The sequence below is a fragment of the Dermochelys coriacea genome, chromosome 7 (assembly GCF_009764565.3).
Source record: "Dermochelys coriacea isolate rDerCor1 chromosome 7, rDerCor1.pri.v4, whole genome shotgun sequence".
Lineage (NCBI taxonomy): Eukaryota > Metazoa > Chordata > Testudines > Dermochelyidae > Dermochelys > Dermochelys coriacea.
Genome location: NC_050074.1, coordinates 91,411,099 through 91,437,069, shown reverse-complemented (window position 1 = coordinate 91,437,069; position 25,971 = coordinate 91,411,099). Strand labels below are relative to the sequence as shown.

The following is a 25,971-nucleotide window of genomic DNA, read 5'->3' as shown; positions in this document are numbered from 1 at the left end:
TGGCTCCTGCCAGAGGCAGTAACTGCCTTGTCCTCCCAATATTTTGGCCAAGAGTAGGACAGATACGGTTCCTTTGCCTAGGAAATTCAAAAGTAGCCTCAGCTTCTTTTACTCAACTGGTGCTGCAAAGGCCTTTGGGAAACTTCTTCCATACAAACACACTGGAAAAAAGCCATAAAAATACTGGCGGCTGTACTCTTCAATTAGTCGTACTTCCTCTTGCAATTGGATTCATACTTCCTGTCTACATTGTCTTTAAGTGCCACAAGACCCTTGAGAGAATTAATTTGCCTTGCTTGTTTAACTTCAAAACTCTCCCTAGTTACTGTCCCCTGGGATTTGAGCCCCATCTAAGCAGGCTATATGCACACTGGGGGTTGCTTCGGGGAGAGAATTTAGCATCAAATTAAAGCCAATTTTTGGTCTTTGCCCCAACAGAAAAAGGCAGTTGGTTGTCTTGGGCCAGAGTTTGTTCTTTTGAGCCCAATTCTACTTCCAACTCAATAAGTCAGTTAGGATTTTAATCATCAGGAACTAAAAATCTTCAAAGAACAGCACTTGAAATGCAACATTAAGTTACATAATGGACATTCAGGGAAGTACAAAAACTGTTAGAAACTACATTTTAAAATTATACTTGTCTAGAAACAGTATTCCTAAAATTATTTAATGCATATCCTCAACCAAATAATCAGGTCAAAGTGGAGGGGAGACAGTAGATCTTAGAGAACAGAGACTGCCTATCATCATCAACATGATCTTTAGGTATTTACCATGAGACTTTCAATAGGGCTCTGACCCTTTGTTTAAAGATGTATGATTTTCGTAAGAACATCGATATGTACTTATGACTCAAATCACATATCTGAGGACATCACTATTTACCCTAAAAACCATCCTTGGTGTGGATAAACATCTCCCAGCCCCCAGCCCTTTAAAAAAAACACAAAGGATGGGAAACAAACACAGGGATCTTAAGGACTGACTCAAATCATACAGGCAATCATGAGGTAACAAGAATATTTAGTTAATAGATCAGAACAAAAATACCGTTGTAATCAATACAAATTATCTAACAAATGTTTCTTTTTTCCAACTAGAACCTCCATAGGGATTTCATCATTACTCTCCGTCAAAGGAGAGCACTGAACCATAGCTTGTTCCTAGAATATGCAGATAGTCACCTTCCTACTGTACAGTGCTTAATCATACCTACTGTACGATGACAGCTTCAACAATCAGCATCTACCCACTTGACTATTAATGGAGATTAATAAAACCGACTGAAGATTCACATTTTTCAGATTGCTTGCAGACTAACTGTCATATCTATTCTACAGATATTTGTTCGTTACCTTTGCCAGTTTTTGCTGGAACAGTCAGTACGCTGTTTAGATATCTGATCTTGTTCAATTGTGACCATTCCATAGTATCTGGCTGGTGAATCTTGCCCATATGCTCAGGGTTTAGCTGATTGCCATATTTGGGGTCGGGAAGGAATTTTCCTCCAGGGCAGATTGGAGAGGCCCTGGAGGTTTTTCGCCTTCCTCTGTAGCATGGGGCATGGGTGACTTGAGGGAGGCTTCTCTACTCCTTGAAGTCTTTAAACCATGATTTGAGGACTTCAATAGCTCAGACATGGGTGAGGTTTTTCATAGGAGTGGGTGGGTGAGATTCTGTGGCCCGCGCTGTGCAGGAGGTCAGACTAGATGATCAGAATGGTCCCTTCTGACCTTAGTATCTATGAATCATTTCACAATACAAGTCATTCTCATCTTCCCATTCATTAATTATACCCATTAATTCTGTTCTCCAAATGCCTATGGTTAAATTATCATTTGTCTATTTGCTGAGTAAGACCAGTGTGTGTGGTGGGGCGGGGAGGGGAAGAGATAATCTTGTATTAATTGATTGGTTAAAACCTTCACTGTAGTTGAGTGAAATCTAAACCGGAATCGGTAATTGATGTTGGGGTTTGCTGAGAAAGGACTAGATTTGGTCATTGTCATCATTATGGAGACATGGGAGAAGGGTCGGAATCTGGGGGGAGCATAGGCAGCTACAGCAGGGATAAGGAAGAGACAAGAGAACATGGAGGGAAATCAAAATCAGTATCTTAACGTGAGAAGTACGGGGAATAAGTAGTAAAAGAGGAGGTTACTCACCTGTGAAGTAACTCACGTTCCTCGAAATGAGTGTTCCTGTGGGTGCTCCACTCTAGATATTGGTGCGCCCCCTGGTGCCCTCAGATATTTTTACAGCAGTACTTGCGCGGTGCCTGCCTCAACAAAGTGCAGGGCTTGGGCTCCTCAGTTCCTTTTCTACAATGGAGATCGCTCCAAACTCCGAAACAGGGGGGAGGAGGGTAGTCAGTGGAGCACCCACAGGGCCTCAGCTTGAAGAACGTCCGTTACTGCACAGGTGAGTAACCACCTCTTCTTTGAGAGATGTCCTTGTGGGTACTCCACTCCAGGTGACTGAAAAAGCAGCGTCTCTTAAGGAGGTAGGGAGTTAAGATCTGGTAAGAAAGCTGTAGACAGCACAGTTTGGCCCATTCGAATGTCAGTCAGGTGGTCCCTGAATAAGAGCATAATATTTAGCAAAGGTATGCTCTGAAGCCCAGGTGGCAGCTTTGCAAATATCTCTGAGGGGAATGTTACATAAGAATGCCACAGATGTTGACACAGAACTGGTGGAGCATGCTCTAACAGAAGTTGGAGGATTCATCTTCTTTAGTTGGTAGCATAGGCGGATGCAGTCTGCTATTGAATTGGATATTCTCTGCGCAGAGATGGATTAGCCTCTGGATCGTTCTGCGATTGAAATGAAAAGTTTAGGCTAAGTCCTAAGGGGCTTAGTCTGATCTAAATAAAAGGACAATGCTCTGTGCATGTCAAGTGTGTGCATGCTGATTTGAAAGTGTTCGCATGCGGTTTAGGAAAGGAGGTTGGCAGATGGATAGGTTCATTTTGGTGGAAGGAAGAATCCACCTTCAGGAGAAATTTAGGATGCGTTTGAAGTGTGACTCTGCCCTTAAAAAAATATGGTGTACTGTGGGTCAGCCATAAGTGCTCCAAGTTCTCCTACATGTCTGGAAGACGTAATAGCAACTAAAACCAGAGTTTCCATGGATAGATGGAGGAGAAAGCATGTTGCAAGTGGCTCAAATGGATGGTACCTCAAGCACATGAGGACCAAGTGTAGGTCCCAGGGTTGAGTGGGTGGTCTAATCTCCGGGTATACAGTCTGGAGTCTCTTGAGGAACTGCTTAGTGATGGGATAAGCAAAGATAGTAGTATCTCCGGTCTTATTGCGAAACGCCATAATTTTTAGCTCCATAAAGGTACATCTAGCAGCAGAGACCCCAGATAGTCTAGTATTAGTGAAAGACTGGCGGAAGCAGGAGCGGTTTGCTTGGCGGAGCACCAGTGAGTGAGTTTAGTCCATTTTTGGAGATAGCAGAACACAATCCACACATATCACCTATGTAATAGTACTCTTTGTATCCATTCAGAGAAGTCTAGTTCCTCAAAGAGCCACTGATGAGCCATGCTTTCAGGTGCAGCATCGTTACGTTGGGGTGGTGTAGTTGACCCATGTTGCGATAATAGGTTGACGGGGGTGGGGGGGAGAGAGAAGAGCAGAATCGATGGGCAAACTGACATCCTCATTAAAAATGGGTACCATGCCCGTCTGGGCCACATAGGAGCTATTAGTATTACCCTGGCCCTCTCTGCTTGTATTTTTTGGAATACCCTGTGAAAAAGTGGTATCAGGTGGAATGCATATAGAAAATTGTCACTCCATTTGATGATGAATGCGACTCCCATCGAGTGTTTTCCTAGGTCTGCTCTGGAAAAGAATTCCAGGCTTTTGTTGGTCGCAATAGCAAAAAAGATCCAGTGGCAGGTAGCCCCATATTTTGAATATATTGTGTAGGATGGTATCATTTATCTCCCATTCATGATCCAAGAGAAAAGATCTGCTGAGCTCGTCCACAGTGACATTTAGTGAACCAGATAGATAGGAGGCTGAAATTTGGATATCATGATGGAGGCACCAATTCCAAAGTTTCATAGCCCCTGTGCAGAGCAAGTGACATCTAACTCCTCGTCTATTTATATAAAACATGTAGGCGACGTTGGTTCTGGTTGTGCGGGAGAAACTGGAGGCAGACATTGCGGGCCACTCGAAGCTCTAAAAGATGTGTGTAGTGAGGCTTCTCTAGGTGACCAGAGTCCCTGAGTGGTGTAGTGTGCCATGTGTGCTCTCCAGCCCGGGAGGGAAGCATCCGTGGTAATTATAACTGATGGGGACTCCTGCACGAATGGGACTCCAGAGCAGAGATTGTGTGGAAGAGTCCACCATGTGAGTGAGTCCTTGACTTTGGTAGGTATGGACAGAAGTCTGCTTAGGCCATGCACATTCGCGGTCTGTAGACAGTGGTCATCCAACCCTGCATGCAACACACATAGATGTGTGAATTTCTGACCACAAAAGTACAAGAGGCCATATGGCTGAGAAGTTGCAGACAGTCCCAGACAGTGACCCGTTTTGCAACTTGGTAATAAGATTCTTTATTGTGTTGAATCTGTCGGGTGGAAGAGATGGAATTGAGATGAGCGCCTATGAACTCTAGTAGTTGAATAGGAGTTAATGTGCATTTGTTTTTATTTATTTGTAGGCCCAGACCTGGAAGCAGTCAATGGTCATCTGCATGGCTTGGATGGCCTCCCTGAGAGTCTGTGCCTTGAGCAGGGAATCATCCAAGTAAGAAAAAATAGACTCCTACTTTCCGTAGGTGCACCATTGCCACCATTGGAAAAGATGCGGTGTGCTGCTGAGATGCCAAAGGGCAGAACCCTGTACTGGTAGTGATTTGAGCCCATAACAAATCTGAGAAAATGCCTGTGGGCGGGGGGTGTACAGTTACGTGAAATTAAGCATCCTACAGGTCAAGGGCTGAATACCAATCTCCCTGCTGCAGCGCTGGAATTCTGGTTGTGAGGGTAACCATTTTGAATTTTTGCTTTTTGACTAACTTGAGTCGCCTGAGGTCAAGGATGGGTCGCCATCCCCCACTTTTCTTTTCTGTCAAAAAGTAGTAGTGGGAATAAAAAAAATTTTCCCCTGTGCTGATCAGGCGTTGTTGCAACTGCTCCTATTTGTAGAAGATGTTGCACCTCTTGATGGAGCAAACTGTTGTGAGAGGAGTCCCTGAAGAGGGACGGGGTGGGGGGTATGGATAGGAAGGGGGGTTGAATAGCCCAATCAGATGACCTCTAGGGCCCATCTGTTCATAGTGATGACTTGCCAGTTGTGGTAGAATGGGAGTAAAACTGCGACCAAAAGGTTGGATGGGAAATACAAGCGCTAGAATGGGTGGGAGCTCTTCTATATCCTGGACCAAGGCTTCAAATTTGTTTATTAGATGATGGGGGTTGGGATGGTGCCGAAGTTATAAGGCATCGTTGATGCCTGGGTCTCTGGCGGTGTTGCTGCTGGTGATTGTATGGCCTCTGTTGTGTGTAGGCCGGGTGTCATGGGCATTGGAGAGACTGATACCTGTATTATCTTCTTCTAGTTGCCAGTGTATGGATGCCTCGGGATTCGAGCGCGTCTCTGGAATTCTTCAGAGTGTGCAGCACCTCACTGGTTTTTGCTGCAAACAACTTCTTGCCATCGAAGGGGAGATTCTCCATGGTGTTTTGTATCTTGCATGGGAAAGAAGAGGAGGTAAAACCATGAAGCCCGGTGCATCACTACGGCTGTTGTGGTGGACAGCAGCTGCGTCCACAGCATCAAGGGCAGCCTGTAATGCCGTGCGGAAAATAATCTGCCCTTCAGAGACTACTGCTTTGAATTGTTCTCTTGTCCTCTAGGATGTCGTCATTAATGAAGTCCATGAGTTTCCCGTAATTTCTGTGATCATATTTGGCTAGTAGGGCCGCATAGTCGGCAACTCTAAATTGTAGCACAGATGATGCATAAACTTTGCAGCCGAGTAGGTCCATTCTTTTGCTGTCCTTGTCAGAGGGAGTGGACCGGAAATGCTGCTGTTTGTTCTTTTGGTTGGCTGCTTCTACCACGAGTGAATTTGGGTGTGTGAAAAGGAATTCTGAGCAGGAGGAGGAGACGACATAGTATTTCCAGTCTGCCCTTTTGCAGGTAGGGGGTTTGCCAGGTATTCTTGGAAGGGTCCATAATGGCTCCCTTAATAGGTAGGGCGATCCTGGAGAAGGTCTAAGGTTCTATTATGTCGCTCAGCTCATGCTGAGTCTCCGACACCACCTCCAGAGTGATCTTGAGCTCATTAGCTACTCTTTTGAAGAGGTCCTGAAAATGAGTAAAATCATCCGCTGTTGTTGGGGGGGTGAGGACATAAATAGTCTCCTCTGGTGAGGTGGATGAATTATTAGTTGGGGAGGGTTCAGGTGCCTCCTCATCTGCATGCACTGTTGCAGCTTGCTCCTGTCCGTCCATTGCAGAAGCCTGAATGGGTACAGAAGGAGATCCAATGTCACCTCTGCGTGGGCTATACTGGCTACTGTGGTGCCTGCTGTAGGACCCCCATGGGTTCCAATAATGCCACTGTTCAGGGAAGGACATGTGTGGTCCCATCCACGGGTGTCCATAAAAGGGTGGTAAGTCCCTGGAATATGATGACCTTGGTCTCCATGGTCCCATACAGATAGGAGTGTGAAGTGGGGAGAAATGGTACGGTGAATAAACTTTCCTAGTGATGAGGACGACTAAGTGGAGGAAGTGAGAGGGAATAGGGGATAGCTATCGGTGCCGTGCCAACAGTCCCGGTGAGAGATTGGTACCAAATAATGAGGAATCTGGAGTTGACGAGATTAACAAATCGCTGGAATGAATAAATTGTGGTTCTGAGGTTGAAGGAGCCAGAATATATAGCACTGGATGCGACGACGGTGCCGTAGGGTCAGCCAGTGCCGACTGGTGCAGCACTGTATTCGGAGTAATAGGTGGTAGAGGTGTCAGTGTCACGACAGCAACCATCCTTGTGTGCAACACAGGCAGGCTCAGCTGAGAAGGCACAGAGCCTTTGTAATGCTGTGTGGTGCCATATTAGAAGAGGCAGGCAACTTTAAGCCCGTAGCTTTGGCACCGGAGCTGTGCGTACCGGCAACTGGGGAACAGACAGTGCCAGAGGTGCCCAGAGCGTCATATGTACTGAGCTGAAGAGCTGTTGGCACCAACTAAACAGACCTGGTCGGAGACCATTTGGATGCTGGCTGGTCTCTGTGAGGTGATGAAGCTAGCTGTTTTTTGTTGTTTTCTTGTCCTTAGTGGACTTAGGAGGGCTCTATCTCAAATAGGATTTCTGACCTGGGTCAGAGGCAGGTCTGAGGGACTTCTCCATTAGAATTAACTTGAGTCTCAGGTCCCTGTCCTTTTGTGCCCTAGCCTTCAGTGTACTGCAGTGGGCACATTTTTGGGGGACGTGCAACTCCCCCGAACAGTTAACATATTGAGAATGATCATCAGAAATAAGGATGGCCTCTCTGCACATAGTGCATCTGATGAAGTGAGCTGTAACTTACGAAAGCTTATGCTCAAATAAATTTGTTAGTCTCTAAGATGCCACAAGTCCTCCTTTTCTTTTAGCGGATACAGACTAATACGGCTGCTACTCTTAAACCTGTCTTAAAACATGGCAAGCCAGACATCATATAAACTGTCAGAAAAAAAACTAGGAAGGACTTTAATTTTTTTTTAAAAAAGAGAAGGGGGAAACAGAACTTATCCAACTTAAAAAAAAAAAAAAAAAAACTAGCTTACTATCTAAAGTGAGAAATAATTGAGCGAGACTGCTGAGCTCAGTCTCAGGCCAGGGACAGTAGAGAAGGAACCAAGGAGCCTTGGCCACACGCATATAATTGAGGCGCATTCGGTGCGCGAGGCAGGCACCACGCATGCATGGCGCGTGCAAATGTTGCTGTAAAAATCTCTGAGCAAAGGCACAAGGGCGTACCAACACCTGGAGTGGAGCACCAACAGGGACATCTCTTGAAGAAGAACTAGAAATCCTAGTTAATAAATATAACTGACAGCTAGCATCACAAAGATTTGCTGGGATAATACACATGACTGAAATATTGGTATAGAAGGGCACAGCTAAATCAGGAACAGGTATGGGAAAAAGGGAGGTGGTGTTGCCTACTACATAAAAAAATGTGTACGCTTGAGCTGAGGCTGAGATGGAAATAGGAGACAGACTTGTTGAAAGTCTCTGGGTAAGGATAAGAGGGGTAAAAAACAAGGGTGATGTCATGGTAGGGGTCTACTACAGACCACCTAACAAGAAAGAGGAAGTGAATGAATCTTTTTACAAATTAGAAAGATCATCCAAAGCACAGAACTATGTCCTCCATAACCGTCAACTACCCAGACACCTGGGTAAATATTATCAAATAGAATCATCATCAAACCAGTCTTGGAATGTATTGAAGACCATTTTTTATTCAGACAGAGAAGAAAGCCACTAGGGGAAAGGCTGTTCCAGATTTGATTTTGACTAATAGGGAAGAACTAGTTGAAAATTTGAAAGTGGAAGGCAGCTTATGTGAAAGTAATCATGAAATTATGAGTTCATGATTCTAAGGAATGGTAGGAGTGAAAACAGCACAATAAAGAAAATGGATTTCAATAAAGCAGACTTTAGCTAACTCAGGGAGTTCGTAGGTAAGATCCCTTTGGAAGCAAGCCTAAGGGGAAAAACAGTTCAAGGGAGTTGGCAGTTTTTCCAAAGAGACATTATTAAGGGCACAAGAGCCAATGATCCCACTGCATAAGAAGTATGAAACCACCAGGTTGAACTAGGAAATCTTCAATTATCTGAAACTCAAAATTTAAGAATCCTACGAAAAGTGGAAGCTAGGTCAAATTATAAAGGATGAATATAAACATGAGTATGTAGGAACAACATTAGAAAGGGCAAGGCACAAAATGAGATTAAACTAGCTAGAGACAAAGGGAACTAGAAAACATTCTACAAATACATTAGAAGCAAGAGGAAGACCAAGGACAGGGTAGGCCTATTACTCAAATGAAGGGGGGGTAGGGGGAGGGAAGAGAAACAACTCAAAAATGTGAAAATGGCAAAAGTGCTAAATTACTTTTTAGTTTCAGTTTTCACCAAAATGTTTAGTAGCAATTAGACACAACTTAATGAATGCCATTGAAAATGAGGTAGGACCAGAGGCTAAAATAGGGAAAGAAGTTAAAAATTACTTAGACAAGCTAAATGTTTTCAAGTCACCAGAGCCTGATGAAATACATTCTAGAATACTCAAGGAGCTGACTGAGGCTATATCTGAGCCAGTAGCAACTGTCTTCGAAAAGTCAAGGAAGATGGGTGAGATTCTAGAGAACTAGAAAAGGGCAAATATAGTGCCAATCTATAAAAAGGGGAATAAGGACAACCCAGGGAATTAGACCAGTCAGCTTAACTGCAATACCCAGAAAGATAATAGAGCAATCAATTTGTAGACACCTAGAAGATAAGGTGATAAGTAACAGTCAGCATGGATTTATCAAGAACAAATCATGTTAAATCAACCTAATAAGCTTCCTTTACAGTGTAACAAGTCTTGTGGATAAGTGAAAGTAGTAGATGTGGTATACCTTGACTTTAGTAAGGCGTTTGAAACTGTCTCAATGAAATTCTCATAAACGAATGAGGGAAATACAACCTAGATTGAACTACTATAAGATAAGTGCACAACTGGTTGAAAAACCATTCGAGTGTAGTTATCAGTGGTTTCCCAGTCAAGCTGGAAGGGCATCAAGTGGGGTCCCTCAGGGATCAGTTCTGTGTATGGTTCTGTTCAATATCTTCATCAATGATTTAGATAATGGCATAGAGAGTACACTTATAAAGTATGCAGATACCAAGCAGGTGTTGCAAGTGCTTTGGAGGATAAGATTAAAATTCCAAATGATCTGGACAAACTGAAGAAATGGTCAGAAGAAAATAGCGTGAAATTAAATAAGGACAAACGTAAAGTTCTTCACTTAGGAAGGAACAATCAGTTGCACACACACAAGATGGAAAATGACTGCCTAGGAAGGAGTACTACTGGATCTGGAGGTCATAGTGGATCACAAACTAAATATGAGTCAACAATGTAACACTGTTGCAAAAAAAACAAAAAAAAACAAAACAAAACAAGCATCATTTTGGGATGTATTAGCAGGAGTGTTATAAGCAAGATATGAAAAGTAATTCTTCCGCTCTACTCTATGCTGATTAGGCCTCAACTGGAGTAGTGTGTCCAGTTCTGCAAGCCACACTTCAGGAAAGATGTGGACAAATTGAGGAAAGTGCAGAGAAGAGCAACAAAAATGATTAAACATCTAGAAAACATGATCAATGAGGGTAGATTTGAAAAAACTTGGTTTAGTCTGGAGAAAAGAAAACCGAAGGGGCACATGACAACAGTTTTAAAGTAGAGAAACAGTTGTTACAAAGAGGAGGGAGAAAAATTGTTATCCTACATGGTTAAGGAGAAGGCAAGAAGCAATGGACTTAAATTGCAACAAAGGCTGTTGGGTGGGTGGGGGGGGGACAACTTTCTAACTGTCAGTAGTTAAGCACTGGAATAAGTTGCCTAGGGACACTGTGGACACTGGAGATTTTTAAGAGCACGTTAGACAAAACATCTGTAAGGGATGGTCTAGATAACTACTTAGTTCTGCCATTGAGTGCAGGGAACTGGACTAGAAGACCTCTCGAGGTCCCTTCCAGTCCTGTGATTCTGGCATAGTCTTCAAAGTGGAGGATAAAGTTTTACAGGCATCCAAAAGTTCAAGAACTGCTCTGTTCTTGGGTACTCTAGAGAAATACAACCATCTTGCTTAAGAATCAATCAGCCTCTTCATCTCAGTTCATTTAATCATTTTTATTTATTTATTTTGTCAAAGACAGGTTTTCAGCACAGAACACATGTAATTATAGAAATTGTTAGTTTTCTTTTGGTACAGTACTATGTCAGTATGGAGACATATGGACTAATGGTCTCATCATATCTCTTATGACTGGCTAAAGTGGCTATCTGCATAGGACTGTTTTAATTTGCTCCCTCTAACATGTCAGCAGACAATCTCTTCAGTTGCTCAACTGATGCTTCCACAACTAAGAGCCTCTGAACATGTCAACCTGTGTAGAGATCTAGATGCTAAGAAACGTTTAAAAACCTAAATGCAGTCCAACTCTCTCTCATACATAATTTTTGTGCAGTGTTAGAGCAATTCAAAGAGACCTACCCTGAAAAGGACTGGAGCTGACATTCATACACGTCAACTCCAGTCCTTTCCAGTGTAGGTGTCTGAATTGCTGTAACACTACAGACGAAATTGGGAAAGAGGAGGGAGACTGATTATCTGAATTTGAAAGACAGACCCCAATGTAGCTGGAAAGTATTTTGACTAAGATGCAGAAATGAGAAAAAAAAATACTCTGAGGTCCTGAGGCACTAGAGATTACCATCAGCAAGCTGTAGCCACAGCATGTGAACAAAGATCTGCCTGTGCCAGACAGCCTTTGCAGGGCTGCCACTAAGTCTACTAGCAAGGAGTTAAAGGCCATAAAAGCCTTCTACCATTCTCAGTTCAGGGAGTGACAGATTCCTCTCATTGAGAGGCTGGTATAGGAACTGAAAAGGTGATGCTCTCAATGGAGGCAGGCTATAAAGGGATGCTGACAGCAGTTGCCGCCTTGCCTATTACCCTGAAAGTTTCATCCCTACAGAACAGAAGCGAAGTAAAGTGGAAGCAGAAAGTTCTACTGAATAGTTAAGGCAACCCAGATACATTATAGTGGCTCACTGCATTTCAGCCTTAGCAAGTACCTGAAGTAAAGGAGTAGCAGAATGCCTCAGAAGAATACAGGCAACAGAGGAGCTGGTAAACTCATCCACTAAAGGGACCAAAATTAGAATAGTCCTATCTTTCAATTGGTTGAAGCTGCTGCCCATATAGGGGAATGGGAAAATTCACCATCCACCACCAACTTGATGTAATATGATGCAAAACACTCTTTGAAGAGGTGGTCTGAAATTCCTATGGCTAGCATAAATATTCAGAATCTTCTTGGATACAAGTTTCAATAGAATCTTATCAAAAAGACAGATGGTGTAGTTTCTTTAAACTGAAAGTTAAACTAGTAAGTCAAACACAATCATACCTTCTGTTGGAAGCCTATCCCATCTAAATTTATCTTAATTAGAAAGAGTACCAAGGAATGGGTGATAGGGTGGAAAAAAGCAGAGTACAATAACTCACCTTCTTGTCTCTGGTCCTTACTTCCCCATAAAAATCTAGAGCTTCTTGCGCCTTTAAAAACTTGCCTCGATGCAACAAATATGCACAAATCATTACACCAGTTCGTCCCTTTCCAGCTTTACAGTGGATTGCTGCAACATGATTGTCATCTTCACTCAGCCATTGGTCAAGATCTTCACAAAAAGGTTTGATAAGCTCTAGCTGTGGTGGGTTATGGTCTTCAAAAGGATACTGTGCAACTGTGATAGGAAGATAAGATTTACAATGAAGTCTCAAATTTAATGCATTTTAACTAGTTTAATCAGAGAGGTTAACTTTACAAAATGCATATCATGTAATTAACAGTCTAAATAAGTAACTGAATAGGTTAAGTGATCTGACACAAGAACTGTGATGATCAATTCCAGAAGGGTGGTATACAAGATGTGGAGCACATGCCAATAGCTTGGCCCCTCAAATTCCAGCAAATTCCCAATTCTTCACACAATGTCTTACTCAATAGAGCAATTTTGCTCATATCTGACAATTTGTCTTATAACAATCCATCATTCCAGAAGTGATCTTGTACCAGAACCTATTGTGATAAGAATATAGGGTTAAGCCATGCCCACTGACCAGCAGAATTGCCTCATTTGAAGATATTACAATTCACCCAGGGACTGAACTGGTCGTGTTCACATAATTAGATCCAAGAGGCTCTAAAATATGTGTAATAATACGTAACCAAAACTGCTAATTGTGAACAAAAAAACAAACCACACACCCAAGCCTTTGAAATGTCTGGGTTTTACTGTTAAAAAAACAACAACTTTTCTTCTTTGCTCATATACATCAATCTATCAGATAACAGATGGCAACTACTTTCAATTGGGGAGAGGAGGGGACGACTCTGAAAACAGAAGAGAAATAAGTGATAACCAGGAGACTGCAGCATCCAAAAAACAAAATACACCTATCTTACAGAGTCAGACAAAAATAGATAATACCCATACTGCTGCTCAGTATATTTAGTCACACAAAGCTGTATTTTTTCTGCCCAACAGGTTCCCTCACTGACTTTGAGGACAGACAGGCTCCTGCACAAATCACCACTCAGATCTAGTCAGAAACTGTCACCTGGAAGCGCTCTCTCTAGTTTTTGGCCAACAAAGAATGAATAAAGCATCCAATTTTGGGCAAGTTTTTTTTTACTGGCTTGTCATACATTCAGGTTATGTAAATTCCTTTGGAAGAGAGTTTAGGTCATGAGAGCAGAAGAAAGATGACTATTATGGTTGAATCATGAGATTATTTTCGCAGAAAATTCTGGTGCAGTGCAGAGTACCATTTTGTCTGGAAAAAACTGCAAGGACGGCTTATAGACTCACAGTGCAGGCCATTCACTTGGTCCTCTAGAAGAGCAAAAAAACCCCAAATAACAAAAATGAACCAAGTTTGACATGGCTTTAAAAGGAGGATCCGTGATACTTCACAACTACATTCAGATTCCATCAAGGCTGCAAAAATACGTGCTAGTCTTGCAAACTACTCTAATATAAAAATGCACCACCATGGTTCCTTTCACATGGAAGTGAGTATTCCTAAAATGGCTACCTCCATGTGAAGATTACAGTTTTAGGCCCTTTAGACAGCTGTATAGAAGGAAACTGAAGCAGTCCTTTAGCCACTACCAACATGGCACTGATAAGGGAGACAATATTCCGAGATATCTTTCAGAATATTGCCACCAAAATTTGGAGGTAAATTCCATTTTAGATGAGAACCAGCCAAGATTCCCTCCAGAAAGAAAGTCACAGAAGTAATCCTGGAAGAAAGTTCCAAGCAGAAAAGCAGCTTGTTGTGGAAGCTCTCCAGGGACTAGATCTGAGTCAAGGCTGGCATGGTTCCTTGCCGAGAAGGAACCATGGGCCTAGGAAGGGCTCAGCTGAAGATTCCACAGAACACCTAAGTGAGTTAGGCAAATGTATAAAATGGCCCTAGGAAAAGTGGAGCAAGACAGTCTAGAGTTTGGGATGGCCAGGTGATTCCCAGTTCAGGGACCCAGGGAAAGGGCTAGATCCTGAAGTAATTGGGATGACCCAGGATCCTCTACCCCACCTACCTAAAGATTGTGGAAAAATCCCTACACACTGGCATGAACTGAGGGAAGTTGAGGCATAAGACAGGTGAAAGACAGCTTGATCCCTGAAATAAGGAAAGAGAATCCTGAGAGGAAAGGCTTAAAAGTTACACAAACCCTAGGCAAAGGGCTATGATCCACAGAGAGTCATGGTCCTGTTCTGGATAGTTTTTCACTTTGTTTTGGACTTCGTTTGCCCCACAAGGAAGATACTTGATTTGGCTGACAACCCACCCTCTGAATATCAGAAACCCTAGAAATGCTTCATGTTGGGCACCCAAAATCACTTCTCATTTCTGAGTGCCTTAATTATTAAAGCTTCCTCTTCTCATGGGGCAGGCAAGGTGTACAGAAGAAGGGGAGTCTAAGAGTCACTTTCTCAGATATCAAAGGTGGATTATTGTTTTTGTGATGAAAGAGAAAAAACAAAAATACAAAAAGTAATGCAACTCTGAGCAACCTCAGCTAAGGCAAGATAGAGCAACTGGGATGATACATAAACATTCAACTGTGTTAAGGATGCTTCGTCATATTGTAGACTAAAAGGATTTCAGTAAATCAGTGATATCTGAAATCTAAACTCCTTCATAATGAAAAATAAAAAAGAAAGCAATCATGACACCTGGTCATGTATTGTTAAAGGCCCACACAACTTCATTTATGCATCTCTCCCTCCTACTCTTGAAAGTCCTGGAATCATTCTTAATAGGATGCTTCCTCTCTTTACATACATACTTTGACAAACAGTGAAATAGTTAAGAATGATGACATTTAAAGCATCACAAGTGACGTCCGAGTTAACACCCATTGAAATGAATGGGGCAGTTTAAACCTCTATTGTTTTCTGCCTCTCTGTAAACCCAGGCAGATACTGTAGAATCAGTTAACCTCCAATTGTGTTTTGAAGGTTTCCTTTGCAACCATAACAGCTAGAGATTTAGCTTCTACTAAAAACATTTAAACAGACTCAGGAAAATTATTGAGAGTTCTGTCCATGCTCCTCAGTTGGAACACCCCACACTTTGGAAAATTTTGAACAAATACTGAAGGAGACTATACCACTGACTAGATAAGAAAAAGGGAACTGGAGATCCTAGTGAATTTAGACTGGAGTCTAAAGGATTACAGCTGCAGCATAGCACATTAATGCTAAAATCCACTCTGTTGGAGGTGCTCCCCTTTAGAGCTCCATCTGAAGCAAAGTAAGCTCCTTTAGACACTCTTAGATCATCCATACTGAAGAGCCTCTGTTTATCTATCCACCCATTCTGAATCATGGTATGAAAGTGAACTACTAACGCACTGTGTCCAGAGAGAGATTCCTCTGCCAATACTACCATGCAGGAATCTAGAGCCACCACTGGAGAAAAGTGCGGACATGAAGCAGCAACATTAGTTTACTTTCAGCAGGTGTCCTGCCAAAAGACTTTAGTTAACGGAGGGTCAAGAGGCAGAATTCTCAGTAGCACCCAAAACATCCCCTCAATAGCTGGAAAAGCTCCAAGTCAGAGTGACACTGAGCAGCCCCATTTAAACAAAAGCAGAACAGTGAAGTGTGATGTAGTTTCAATTCCTTGTGTAGGGGAAGCCTTGATTCCAGAACTTTCTGGCAAATCTGCCTGTGGATATATCTACACTGCAATAAAAGACTCATGGCATGGCTGTGGCTGGCCCGAGTCAGCTGACTCGGGCTGATGAGGCTTGGGTTGCAGGGTTAAGAATTGCTGCATAGAATTTTGGATTCAGGCTGGAGCCCAGACTCAAACCCCATGGGGGCGGGGAGGAGGAGGAGAGGGCGGTCTCAGAGCCCAGGCTCCAGCCCAAGCAGGAATGTTTACACTGCAATTTTTAGCCTCGCAGCCCAAGCCCTGCAAACCCAAGTCAGCTGACCTGGGCTCTGTGATTTGGTGCCACGGGTTATTTACTGCAGTGTAGTTATGTACCTTCTGACCAATAAGCATGGCTTAATTTAGTATTCTCCATTTTCATTCTATGGACTCTTGTATACAAGAAAGGACCTTTCTCCCAATTTCCATAAAAGTCCCCATTTTTTGTAAATTAAGTGTTGATCAATTTAAATTGAGTACTTCATAGTTTGTTTTAAAATCAGCTTTGAGTCAATCTCAGACGTACACACTGAAATTTCAACTATTTGTGTTGTTAGCCCATCATAGATAATTGCTAAGAATACACTTTCTACATAATGTCATGCACCACAGTAAGCTTCTCATGCAGGAATCTTAAGTTATGTTAATACCGTTCTCTCTTCCCTCAAACACTATATTAATATTTGACAGTTTTACTTTGTTCCTTAGTTCAGAAAAATAAAAGGAGAAATTGGAAGGGGGAAAAAAGCTAATAGCCTAGACCCTAGTCAGCACAAACATACCTCTGCAGTTAAATTTGGCGGTGTCATAATGTCTTTCAGCACATCTAAAAAGAAAAGATTAAAGTTCAACATAAGTACATTAGGTAAGTCTAAGGTTCTCACACACTTTGGTATGTAAGGATCAGCATACGAAGCCCCCCCCCAAAAAAATACACCTTAAGTTCACATCACCTTTATCGCTCAACACCACAGCTAAACTTGGTCCATGAAATTTAGAATATGGAAAACTCAAAAGATTTTGCTGAAACATAATAGTTACCCTCCAGAAACTGTGGTTCTTCGAGATATTGTAGTCAGTGTAAATCTCCCTTCAAGTATGCATATGCTTCATGAGCAAGATCAGGCTTTTAGGAATAGCTGTGTTCATCAAGGTCACGCATGCACCCTGTTCTCTTTTGCTCCCATACAAGGGCATAAAGGGCAGAGTGGCTGTGACTCTCCTTCAGTTCCCTCACATTTTGAAACTTGCATTAGCTGAAGACACTGAAAACAGGGAAGGAGAATGGATAATAGGATTCATATGGACATCCTCATCTTGAAGAACTGCAGGGTAACAAAAACTGTTCAAGTACATCAGTGTGGATCCCATTACAGGTGACAGGTAAGTAGTACTCCTTCTGGAGGGTGAGACAGGGAGTAGCAGCTGCATCAGTTGAACCATCCTGTCCTGAACTTGGCATCTGCTCTTGTGGTCAAGTCCAATGCACAAATATTTGGTGAAGATGAGTGGTTACTCTATGTCACTGCCTTGCACATTTCAAAAACTGGCTCACTTCTGAAGCAGGTGAAGAATGTCACTTGAGCTTTGGTGGATTGAGCCCTGATGCTGTGAGAGACACATATACCAGCCAACTGAAAACAATATGAGATACACAGATATTCTCTGAACTGAGATGGCTTGGCCTTTGGAATAGCCAGTTATTGACAGAAATAAGTGGGCAGACAATCTAGTTCAATTGATGTAGTAAAACAATGCTCTGGAAACATCCAGTGTGTAACTTCTCTTCCAGTGTAGAGTGGGACTTTGGAAAGAAGGTAAGTTAATTGAGTTGCATCTGAATTGGAGGCCACTTTGGGGATGAACTTTGCGTAAAGTTTCAACACCACCTTGTCTCTATGAAAGGTTATATAGGAAGAATTGGCCATAAGTGCTCAGAGTTGCTCTCCTAACCAAAGGAATAGAGCAAGTAGGAATGAAATCTTCAGAGTGAGATGAAGGAAAGAGCATTCCGATAGGTTCAAAGAGATGGCCCATGACCATGACTCAAGAGGATGACCAAGCATAACTGTACTGGTGGATGGGTAGCAGAGATTGAGGTAAGGGGGACCTTAAGGGAACTGAACTCTAGGCCACAGCATTTTAAAAAGCTAGGCAGCAAGGAGTAGAGGATCTTTGATGGTATAGCCTGCAGGGTAAAAGCTATGTTGGGCCACACATCAAAAACCTTTTCCATTAAGACAAGTGTTTCTGGTAGAGGTCATCCTGCTTTGTAGAAGGATACCCTGAACTTGCTATCCATGGTACTTAGCCAGCCAGCATCCAGTCTGTCACATGTAGTAACTTCAGGTCTGAAGTATATGACTGTGGCACTGCAATATCAAGTCCAGGCAGTCTGGGAACCGAGCAAGTGACTAAACAGACATCTGTAACAGGTCTGCCAGCCAAAACTACCCTCGCCAGTAGGGAACTACGCAAATGATGATAGTTCTCATTTGATTTCAGATATCACCATGGGGGACCAGGAGACTCAAAGAAAAGGCACACCTCAATTCCACTGCAGAATGAAGGTGTCTGGTAAAGACCCCAAGCTCATGGATCCTCTGGACCAAAAGTTCTGACACTTGTTGTCCTTGGTGGCAAACAGTTCTCTCCCCCAACAATGAAATATCTGTTCTATGATGGAACTCTTCAGTGACCACTTACAATTGTTATCTGACTGTTTACTCAAGAAGTCCACCAGACTGTTGTGGACACTTTAGATGTGGAGAGCCATCAGGGTGATCTTGTATTGATGGCTCTACATCCAAAGTTTGATGACTTACAGAGGGGTGATGAGTTAGCAATTCATGGCTTGCTCATATAGTGCATTACTGAGGCACAGTCTGTCAGAAGCTGCACTGGAATTTTGAAGGACAGCCTGTATGTCATTCCTACCTAATATGATGGCTCTGAGTTAAGTCTCAGGTCTCCTGGGGACCAACGCCATTGTACTTGCAGGTGGTCCAGCTGGGTTCCCCAAGCTGTCGCTGAAATACCCATGATTAGTGTTCTTGTCAGGGAGGGAGCTAGAGAACTGTACTATGCTCCTATATGTTCTTGGGTTCTAACATCCAAGTTCTGCAAGAACATGAGGTGGTACTCAGACCTTCTGGTGTTTTGGTAGAGAGTAGACTGATCTGAACCAGAATTATAAGGGCCACAGGTGAAATCTGACAAGCACAGTCATGTATGCACAGGCCAACACGTGGTTCCAGTACCCCAAGGCAAGCCTGTAGGTCATAGGCTCGTTTTATTTTATCTTGGTAGCAGCCCTCACAAAAACAGGTACTTGTCTTTGTGCAGATATGCTCTCTCTGGCTTGGAACAGATCATAGCTCCTATAAACTCTATAATCTGTGATGGGATGAGAGTTTTTTCAAAGCTCACCATGAGATCCAAGTCAGGAAAAAAAGGGGAGAGAAAGTATGTGCATGTATATATTCTAGGCTTCTTGCTGTCTCCTGCTGGGATCCGCTTCTGATTAGCCAAGTGTAACGGTAAATGTGGATCCTGTCTTCTCCACCAACACCCGCTAGGTATTCTGCGGAGATTCTCGATACCATGTAGAGTCTGAATGGCAGTACCTTGTACTAGTAGTGATTTGGCCCCACTGTGAACCTCAAGTACTTCCTGTGGGCCAGGTTGATAGCTATGTGGAAGTACATGTCTTGTGAGGATAGCCAGATCCAGTCTTGAGCCTGAAAAGATGAAATGATGGAGGCAAGGGTTACCATCCTGAATCTGAGGCGGCATATATATCTGTTCAGTCTCCACAGGTCTAGGATAGGATCCCTTTCCTCTTTAGGATAAGGAAGTACCAAAAGTGAGTCTCTTCCTCTACTTCTGAGGTATCTCCTGCTCTGCTCCTAGATGAAGCAAAAAGGCCATCTTTTTTTTTTTTGTTTTGTTTCTGGAATAAGCTCATGAAAAGTCTCTCAAGGAACAGGGAAGGGGACAGGTAGGGAAATACGGTTGGAAATGAACAGGGTAGCTGTTGGTGATGAACAATACCCATTTGCCTGTTATACTAGAACTAAACCTAAGGACTACAACAGGCAGCTCCTCTAGTATAAAGGTCTTTTACTTGGCAGATACTTAGGTTGTCTGCTCTAGGAGAAGGAAGGTGCCTCTTGCTGAACTTACTATTTGTATTGTTTCTGATAGAAGCTAGTGTCTAGATCCCTACGAATCTTAACGTGGCCCAGGAGTCCTTCAGTAAATGGAGTACTTTGTCTGTTCTGTGTCGAAAAGAGCTCCCCCCCCTTCAAAAGGCAAGTCCCTCTCTGGTGGCTTGCACCTCTTTCGGGAAGCCTGAATGCTAGCAGCCATTTTAGGATGACTGATACTAGCAATCATAAGGTTTTCTTCATGGTGACAGCCATGGTGACCGATCTCAAACCATATTTGGACGCATCCATGGTCATTTGCAGTGCTGTTCTGACCACCACCTAGCCCTTTTATAATCCATTTCAGTTCCACCCCTTTCTCCTGGAGAATTTCAGACAGAAATAATTTATCTTTCCCAGCTGAGGAAGTTACATTTTGAGAACAGGGCTTGGTAGTTCACAATGCAGAGCTGCAATGAGGTGGAAGAATACGTGTTGTGTCTGAAAAGGTACAGGTTTTTGGTTTTGGAGGGTTTTTTTGGGAGTTTTTTAAAGTCCTTTTCTTTTAGATGCCTTTTGTGGGCCTAGGCACACTTGTACCTGCTTTTCTTGTACTGCTGATACCACCAGAGAAACCCCAGCGTTTAGAAGTGTTCAAAGCCTTCTGAAATCACCCAGTATCTCCTTTCCACTCATATATATGTATAGGGCAAAGCTGTCAGGGTCTGCCATAGTACCTTTGACAGCTCAAGTATGCCCTCATTGATTGGGAGGGTGTTCCTGGCAATAGTTGTAAAGCTTAGTATTTCAAATAACTTTTGGGACTTTTACTGGATTACTGTGATTTCAGTTTCCAGAGTCTCTGTAATCCAGGACAGGAAGCCTTGAAGTCCATTGACCCAACTAGTGGTGATGATTCCCTTAGGTACAGACTGAAGTGGCTACTGTACCTCCAATGTCACATGCTCCTGGAGATCAAAGTCTGACACGAGTGAGTGGCCTGGCTAATGATGCTACTGTAGAGTGAAATCTTCTCTTCCTCAATGTGTGGGAGGGGGATCTGCTCCAGTACACATGCAATGATGGTACCCAACATGGCCAGTGAAGCATTCTCTAAGGGTACTAGCCATGTTGAGGTTGGCCAGCTTAATGCCATCTACATCTCGCCTGGGAGGTCGGAGGGGGGGCGAGGGGAGGGGGGAGGAGAGGATATACCGAGAAATTGCCAGCATGGTTGTTTGTTTGTTGTTGTTGTTGTAAGGAAACATCCAATTTGAAGAAATGGAGATGACAAAGTTCTTCACAGTTTGTTGTTAAAAGCACAAGGTTCAAAGCTCTCAGAATAGTGGGTTGGACAATTGCTAGATTCCATCTCGCAGTCATACTTGATAAGAGTGAATGGTGGGAGGGCCATGGCTGCTCCATCTTTTATGCAGTTGCACAGGAGTACAAAAAAGGCACCAGGCAGACACAGCCTCAACCAACACTGCTATGCAAGATTTCAATCTTGCGCAGGAGGCACACTGACACTCAAAGTAGTAAATCTTACCTATTCTTTCCTCATTTAGAATTTTACGTGTTCTTTTTAAAAATCCAATTAGAACTGTAATCAAATGTAAGACAGTAAATGAGCCTCTGAGACTTCAATTTATTCATTTATTTTTAATTCATCTAAGCTACAGTGTGTTTTTGTAGCCAATCCTGCCATCAGGAATCCCTAACAGCTTCAGTGGCTTCAAAATTTTGAAAAGCCACTTAAGCTTGAAAATGGGCATGATTTAACATACAACCAATTTGCACCTTCCCAGCTGTCATACAAACATGAGATATTATCCATCAACTTGACTGACAGGTCTCAAGGCCAAAGAGAAGGCAGCCGCCTGTTTTCAGCATATGGCTTCATGCCAGAGGCAACTAAACCTTCGCCTTCACCAGGTTGAGGTGAAGTAAGAGAACACACAAAGGAACAGCCTCACAACTAACTGCTCAAAGAAGACGACTGCAAGAAGTTGTGTACAAGTACAAAAAAGGTATACTAAAGAGGATGGGGAACAAAGGAGAGATTGGGAATAAAAAGATTACAGTTTTGGGGTGTATGAAAATAGAGGATAAAACTGAAAACACTGAAAAAAAAGGTTAAATAAGAATACTGGAAACTGAGAGCAAGTGGTTTAAGATGTCTGATACAAGAAAGAGTGAAGGACTGAAAAGAAAGAATAAAAAAGAAACAGTTACATTTACAAATATTTTCTAGGAATTGAAATGCCAAATTGTTACAATAGGCTTTATCTGCACAGTTTGAACACCAATTTAACTGAAATGATTTAGAAACCTTAAGTTAAATTGATGCAACTGTCTAATGTAGATACTATTTGAGATTTCAAACAAACTACATTAAAACAACTTTGAGGTTGAAAAGTCAAGCATTCGAAGTTCAGATATACTATTGTTATGACAGTCTAATTGCATGATCAAATTTTTTCCACAGGACCCCAGCTCATTTTTCCCCCGCCCAATATTCATGTAAGAAAAGTAGTAATGTCAACAACTTTGCTCATTTTTAAATTAAAAGTCAGTAACTACAATGAGAAGGAGTGTCTTGAGGACTGATATACATAGATGCCATAACTAACGTGCTCAATGGTGCCCTAAAGCTAGCATTTGATCCTTTTCCTATCTTGGGCCAAATACTGTGCTGAATTACCCCCTTTATAATCCTACTTAAATTTATGATTACCCTAGTGTAAGTGTTTGTACAGATTTTGCCCACGTAATAAGAATTAAGATATTTCCTGGATTCTCTACACAAATGAGTGGCATTTACAAACTAGGTTTACTATGGCTGTAGAGTCATTTTATTCTGAACTTGTTCCCAATCAATTCACTTCTTAAAAAAAAAAAAACCAAAACCCTTTAGGCACATTTTTCACATGAAAGCCTCACCAAAAGAGCAAAATTTGGTGATTCTGGGAGATTATTAAATCACCTGCATCAGTCTCGAGTTAACCAAGCAGGGAACAAGTGTAATATACGTCTTGTAAGGACACAAAAACAAGACTTTTTTGTACTCTTATAACCGAAAGATTTACATTTCAACTTCAAAAAACTTGCCATGAAGTTGAACAAGAGCCTCTGACACACTGACAAATTTGGTTCACAAATACAATAGATAATATTAGAAAATCTGGAATGGTGTATTGGCAATATACATATCTCAAAGGCTCTTGTGCCCTGAATACAATGGCTCTTATCACATCCTCCTCATTTTTAACCCCAAAGTTTTTAAAGAGTAATCCTTTACTCTTCTTTACCGTCCACAAGTTCTGTGCCTCCAACTTTATTTTAATCTACATATTTGAAGTTTTTCCTCACATCTTCCTTACAAATTCTTATATGCTGACCTGATTTAGAAATTATAACATTTAGTGTTTTTACTCACTTGTTTTTAACCTGTCACCATCTGTGCCAGTTTCAAATGACTCAGTACTGAGCAATTCAACACTCCCTGATCTTGTGAATAATATCAAAGCCACATTTCACTAAAAATGACAGTCCTAAGAAGCAGGAAGAAGTTATCCTATTTCACATTTTTCCAGAAAAAATTTGCTCCTACAAATAGGATTTGGGGGACAGAGGGGATGGAAGGATAAAAAAAATCCTTCACTCAATCTTGACCATTCTGGTTAGAAACCTGCAGATCTGCAGGTATCCATTGTGTATCCATGGATGTGAATATCCACAGACCATTTTTACGGATCTCAGCATGGATGTAGATATAAATTTTGTACCTGCACAGGGCTCTGCAGCACACTCACCAAAACAGAGCGGCTGTCACCCAGCCTGCAGGCTCCAGCTCAGCTGTCTGAATCACGCAACAGTGTGTTGGACATTCTGGGAGTTGTAGTCCCCAGCTTGTTCGGAAAGAGGAGGTAAACTACAGCTCCCAGAAAGTAGTGAGTTAAGTGTCATTTTGAAGGTGGGGTTGTTCTTTAAACAGACAGGCAGCAATGGCTGCGTGAATTAGAGCTGCCGCAACTGTGTAGAGGTGTCCGAGCCCCCCAGTGGGAGGGCGGCGCTGCATAGAAGGATCCAGAATTGTCATCTCCCTGGCTGGAGCGGGGAAGGAGGTACAGCAGAGGCAGAGCGGGCAGCAGGTCTCTAGGGAGAAGTGGAGCTGGAAAGTAGGCGCGTGGTTGCAGGCTTGACACAGCCCTGCATCACTGCTGCACAGCGACCTGAGGAGCTGTTTAGAGCCCTGCAAATCGACGGATATCTGCGGCTCGTGGATCGGATGCAGATACCTTTTCGTATCTGCGAAGGGTTCTAATTCCGGTTTAAGAGCTATTCAACAAATTAGCATTTTAAAATAACTAGACCAAAAAAACTTGAAATGCAATCTGATGACTATGATAAGCCCTCCCCTTGATAATTATATTTTAAAAATATCAGAATATTCACTAAAGCCCTCTAGCTTTGGGTGACCAGGCTGAACTGCAGGAGTGAAATGGTGACAGATACCCAATTATAATACCTAGTTAACTCTTTAAGGCAGGAAGAGTATATTCAAATGACTTATCAAGTGCTTTTAGAAATACTGTCACTTTTAGCTGTGAATAGAGCTGGCACGTCTTTCAGTGGGAGGTTATATTCCAATTAGGTTGCCTTCTGAACAATTTACAGGCACAAGAAAATCTCATTACTGGACTGTATGATCAACTGCTTTCAAAATTGTCAAAGTTGTATTATTTTAATATATAGTTTGGTTAACATCAATAAATTTCCCTTCTCCCATCTTTTAAGAGCAACCTTATAGCAACTTTTAAAAAAGCATTCCATTTCTCATTCATTTTAATGGTGTTATGTGTATCTAGAGTCTTAAACTATCAACTATGTAAAGATAAAAATAAGTGCCTGATGGATTGTTATATCTGAGGCACATTTACACTATTTTTAATGATTTACTGTTTACAGTGTAGTGTAGTTATTGGACTGATTTTTCTATAACAAAAAGAAAAATATATAGACTTAAGCAAAATAAAGCTTTGAGAGGCTCGAAATAGATCAACCTCCAAGGTAACTCCTATTAAGTTGTATTTTTTCCTGCACTGCATTTTTGAAACATGTATATTCACAAACTTCAGCTGAAATCGACGTAACATTACTGTACATTTCAGAATGCAGAAACAAGCTCAGGATCAGGTTTAAAACAAAAGAAAAATGAAGACAAAGGAGATAATTAGCAAAATCCTACAAAATATTTTAATAGATAAACGTATGTATAACTACTCAATCCACAGAAGCAAGCATTATACCTATAAAACTAAGGCAAGCTAAACTCCACCAACAATAGCAATAACTTATTCAAAATTGCACATGGGGATAGCAAAGAGTTCATGTAAATGCAAAATAGAGCTGTTTAAATACACTGTATACTACTGATACAGTGCTATATATAGAGATTCAGAATAACAGAAAATATCTATTTTGCAGTTCCATCACTGAAGATGTCAATGTATTACCAGAAACCATGATGTGATTTACTTCTGAATTTACTACATGGTTAAAGGATCTAAAATGGGCTGTACACCATGCAATTTACAGTAGATCAAGTAACAAGAGCCCATACCAGCATGCCGTTTAATTTCTTCATTGCACTTTCCTAAAATGAAGTAACAGTGCTCTCATTTAGCTGTCTTGAAATAATTGTTTTAAGCAATCTGTAAAAAATAAAATTTTCAGTTCTGTCCAATCATAAAAAGAAACCATTTTCACTCGAGCTATGTTTATA

The 25,971-nt window shown here is 42.0% G+C and overlaps 1 protein-coding gene across 2 annotated transcripts in view; it reads right to left on the bottom strand.

Annotated features, from left to right (window-relative positions):
- PTEN (phosphatase and tensin homolog) overlaps positions 1-25,971 on the bottom strand; it is a 67,052-nt gene that overhangs the window by 22,077 nt on the left and 19,004 nt on the right. The window contains exon 3 of one of the 2 annotated variants that reach the window (XM_038410650.2): positions 12,310-12,548. In XM_038410650.2, coding sequence (XP_038266578.1) covers positions 12,310-12,402 — 93 coding nt within the window. In that variant the 5' untranslated portion in view covers positions 12,403-12,548. Of the gene's footprint in view, positions 1-104; positions 497-12,309; positions 12,549-25,971 lie in introns of those variants that run through there. The other variant, XM_043519131.1, reaches the window with a different exon arrangement.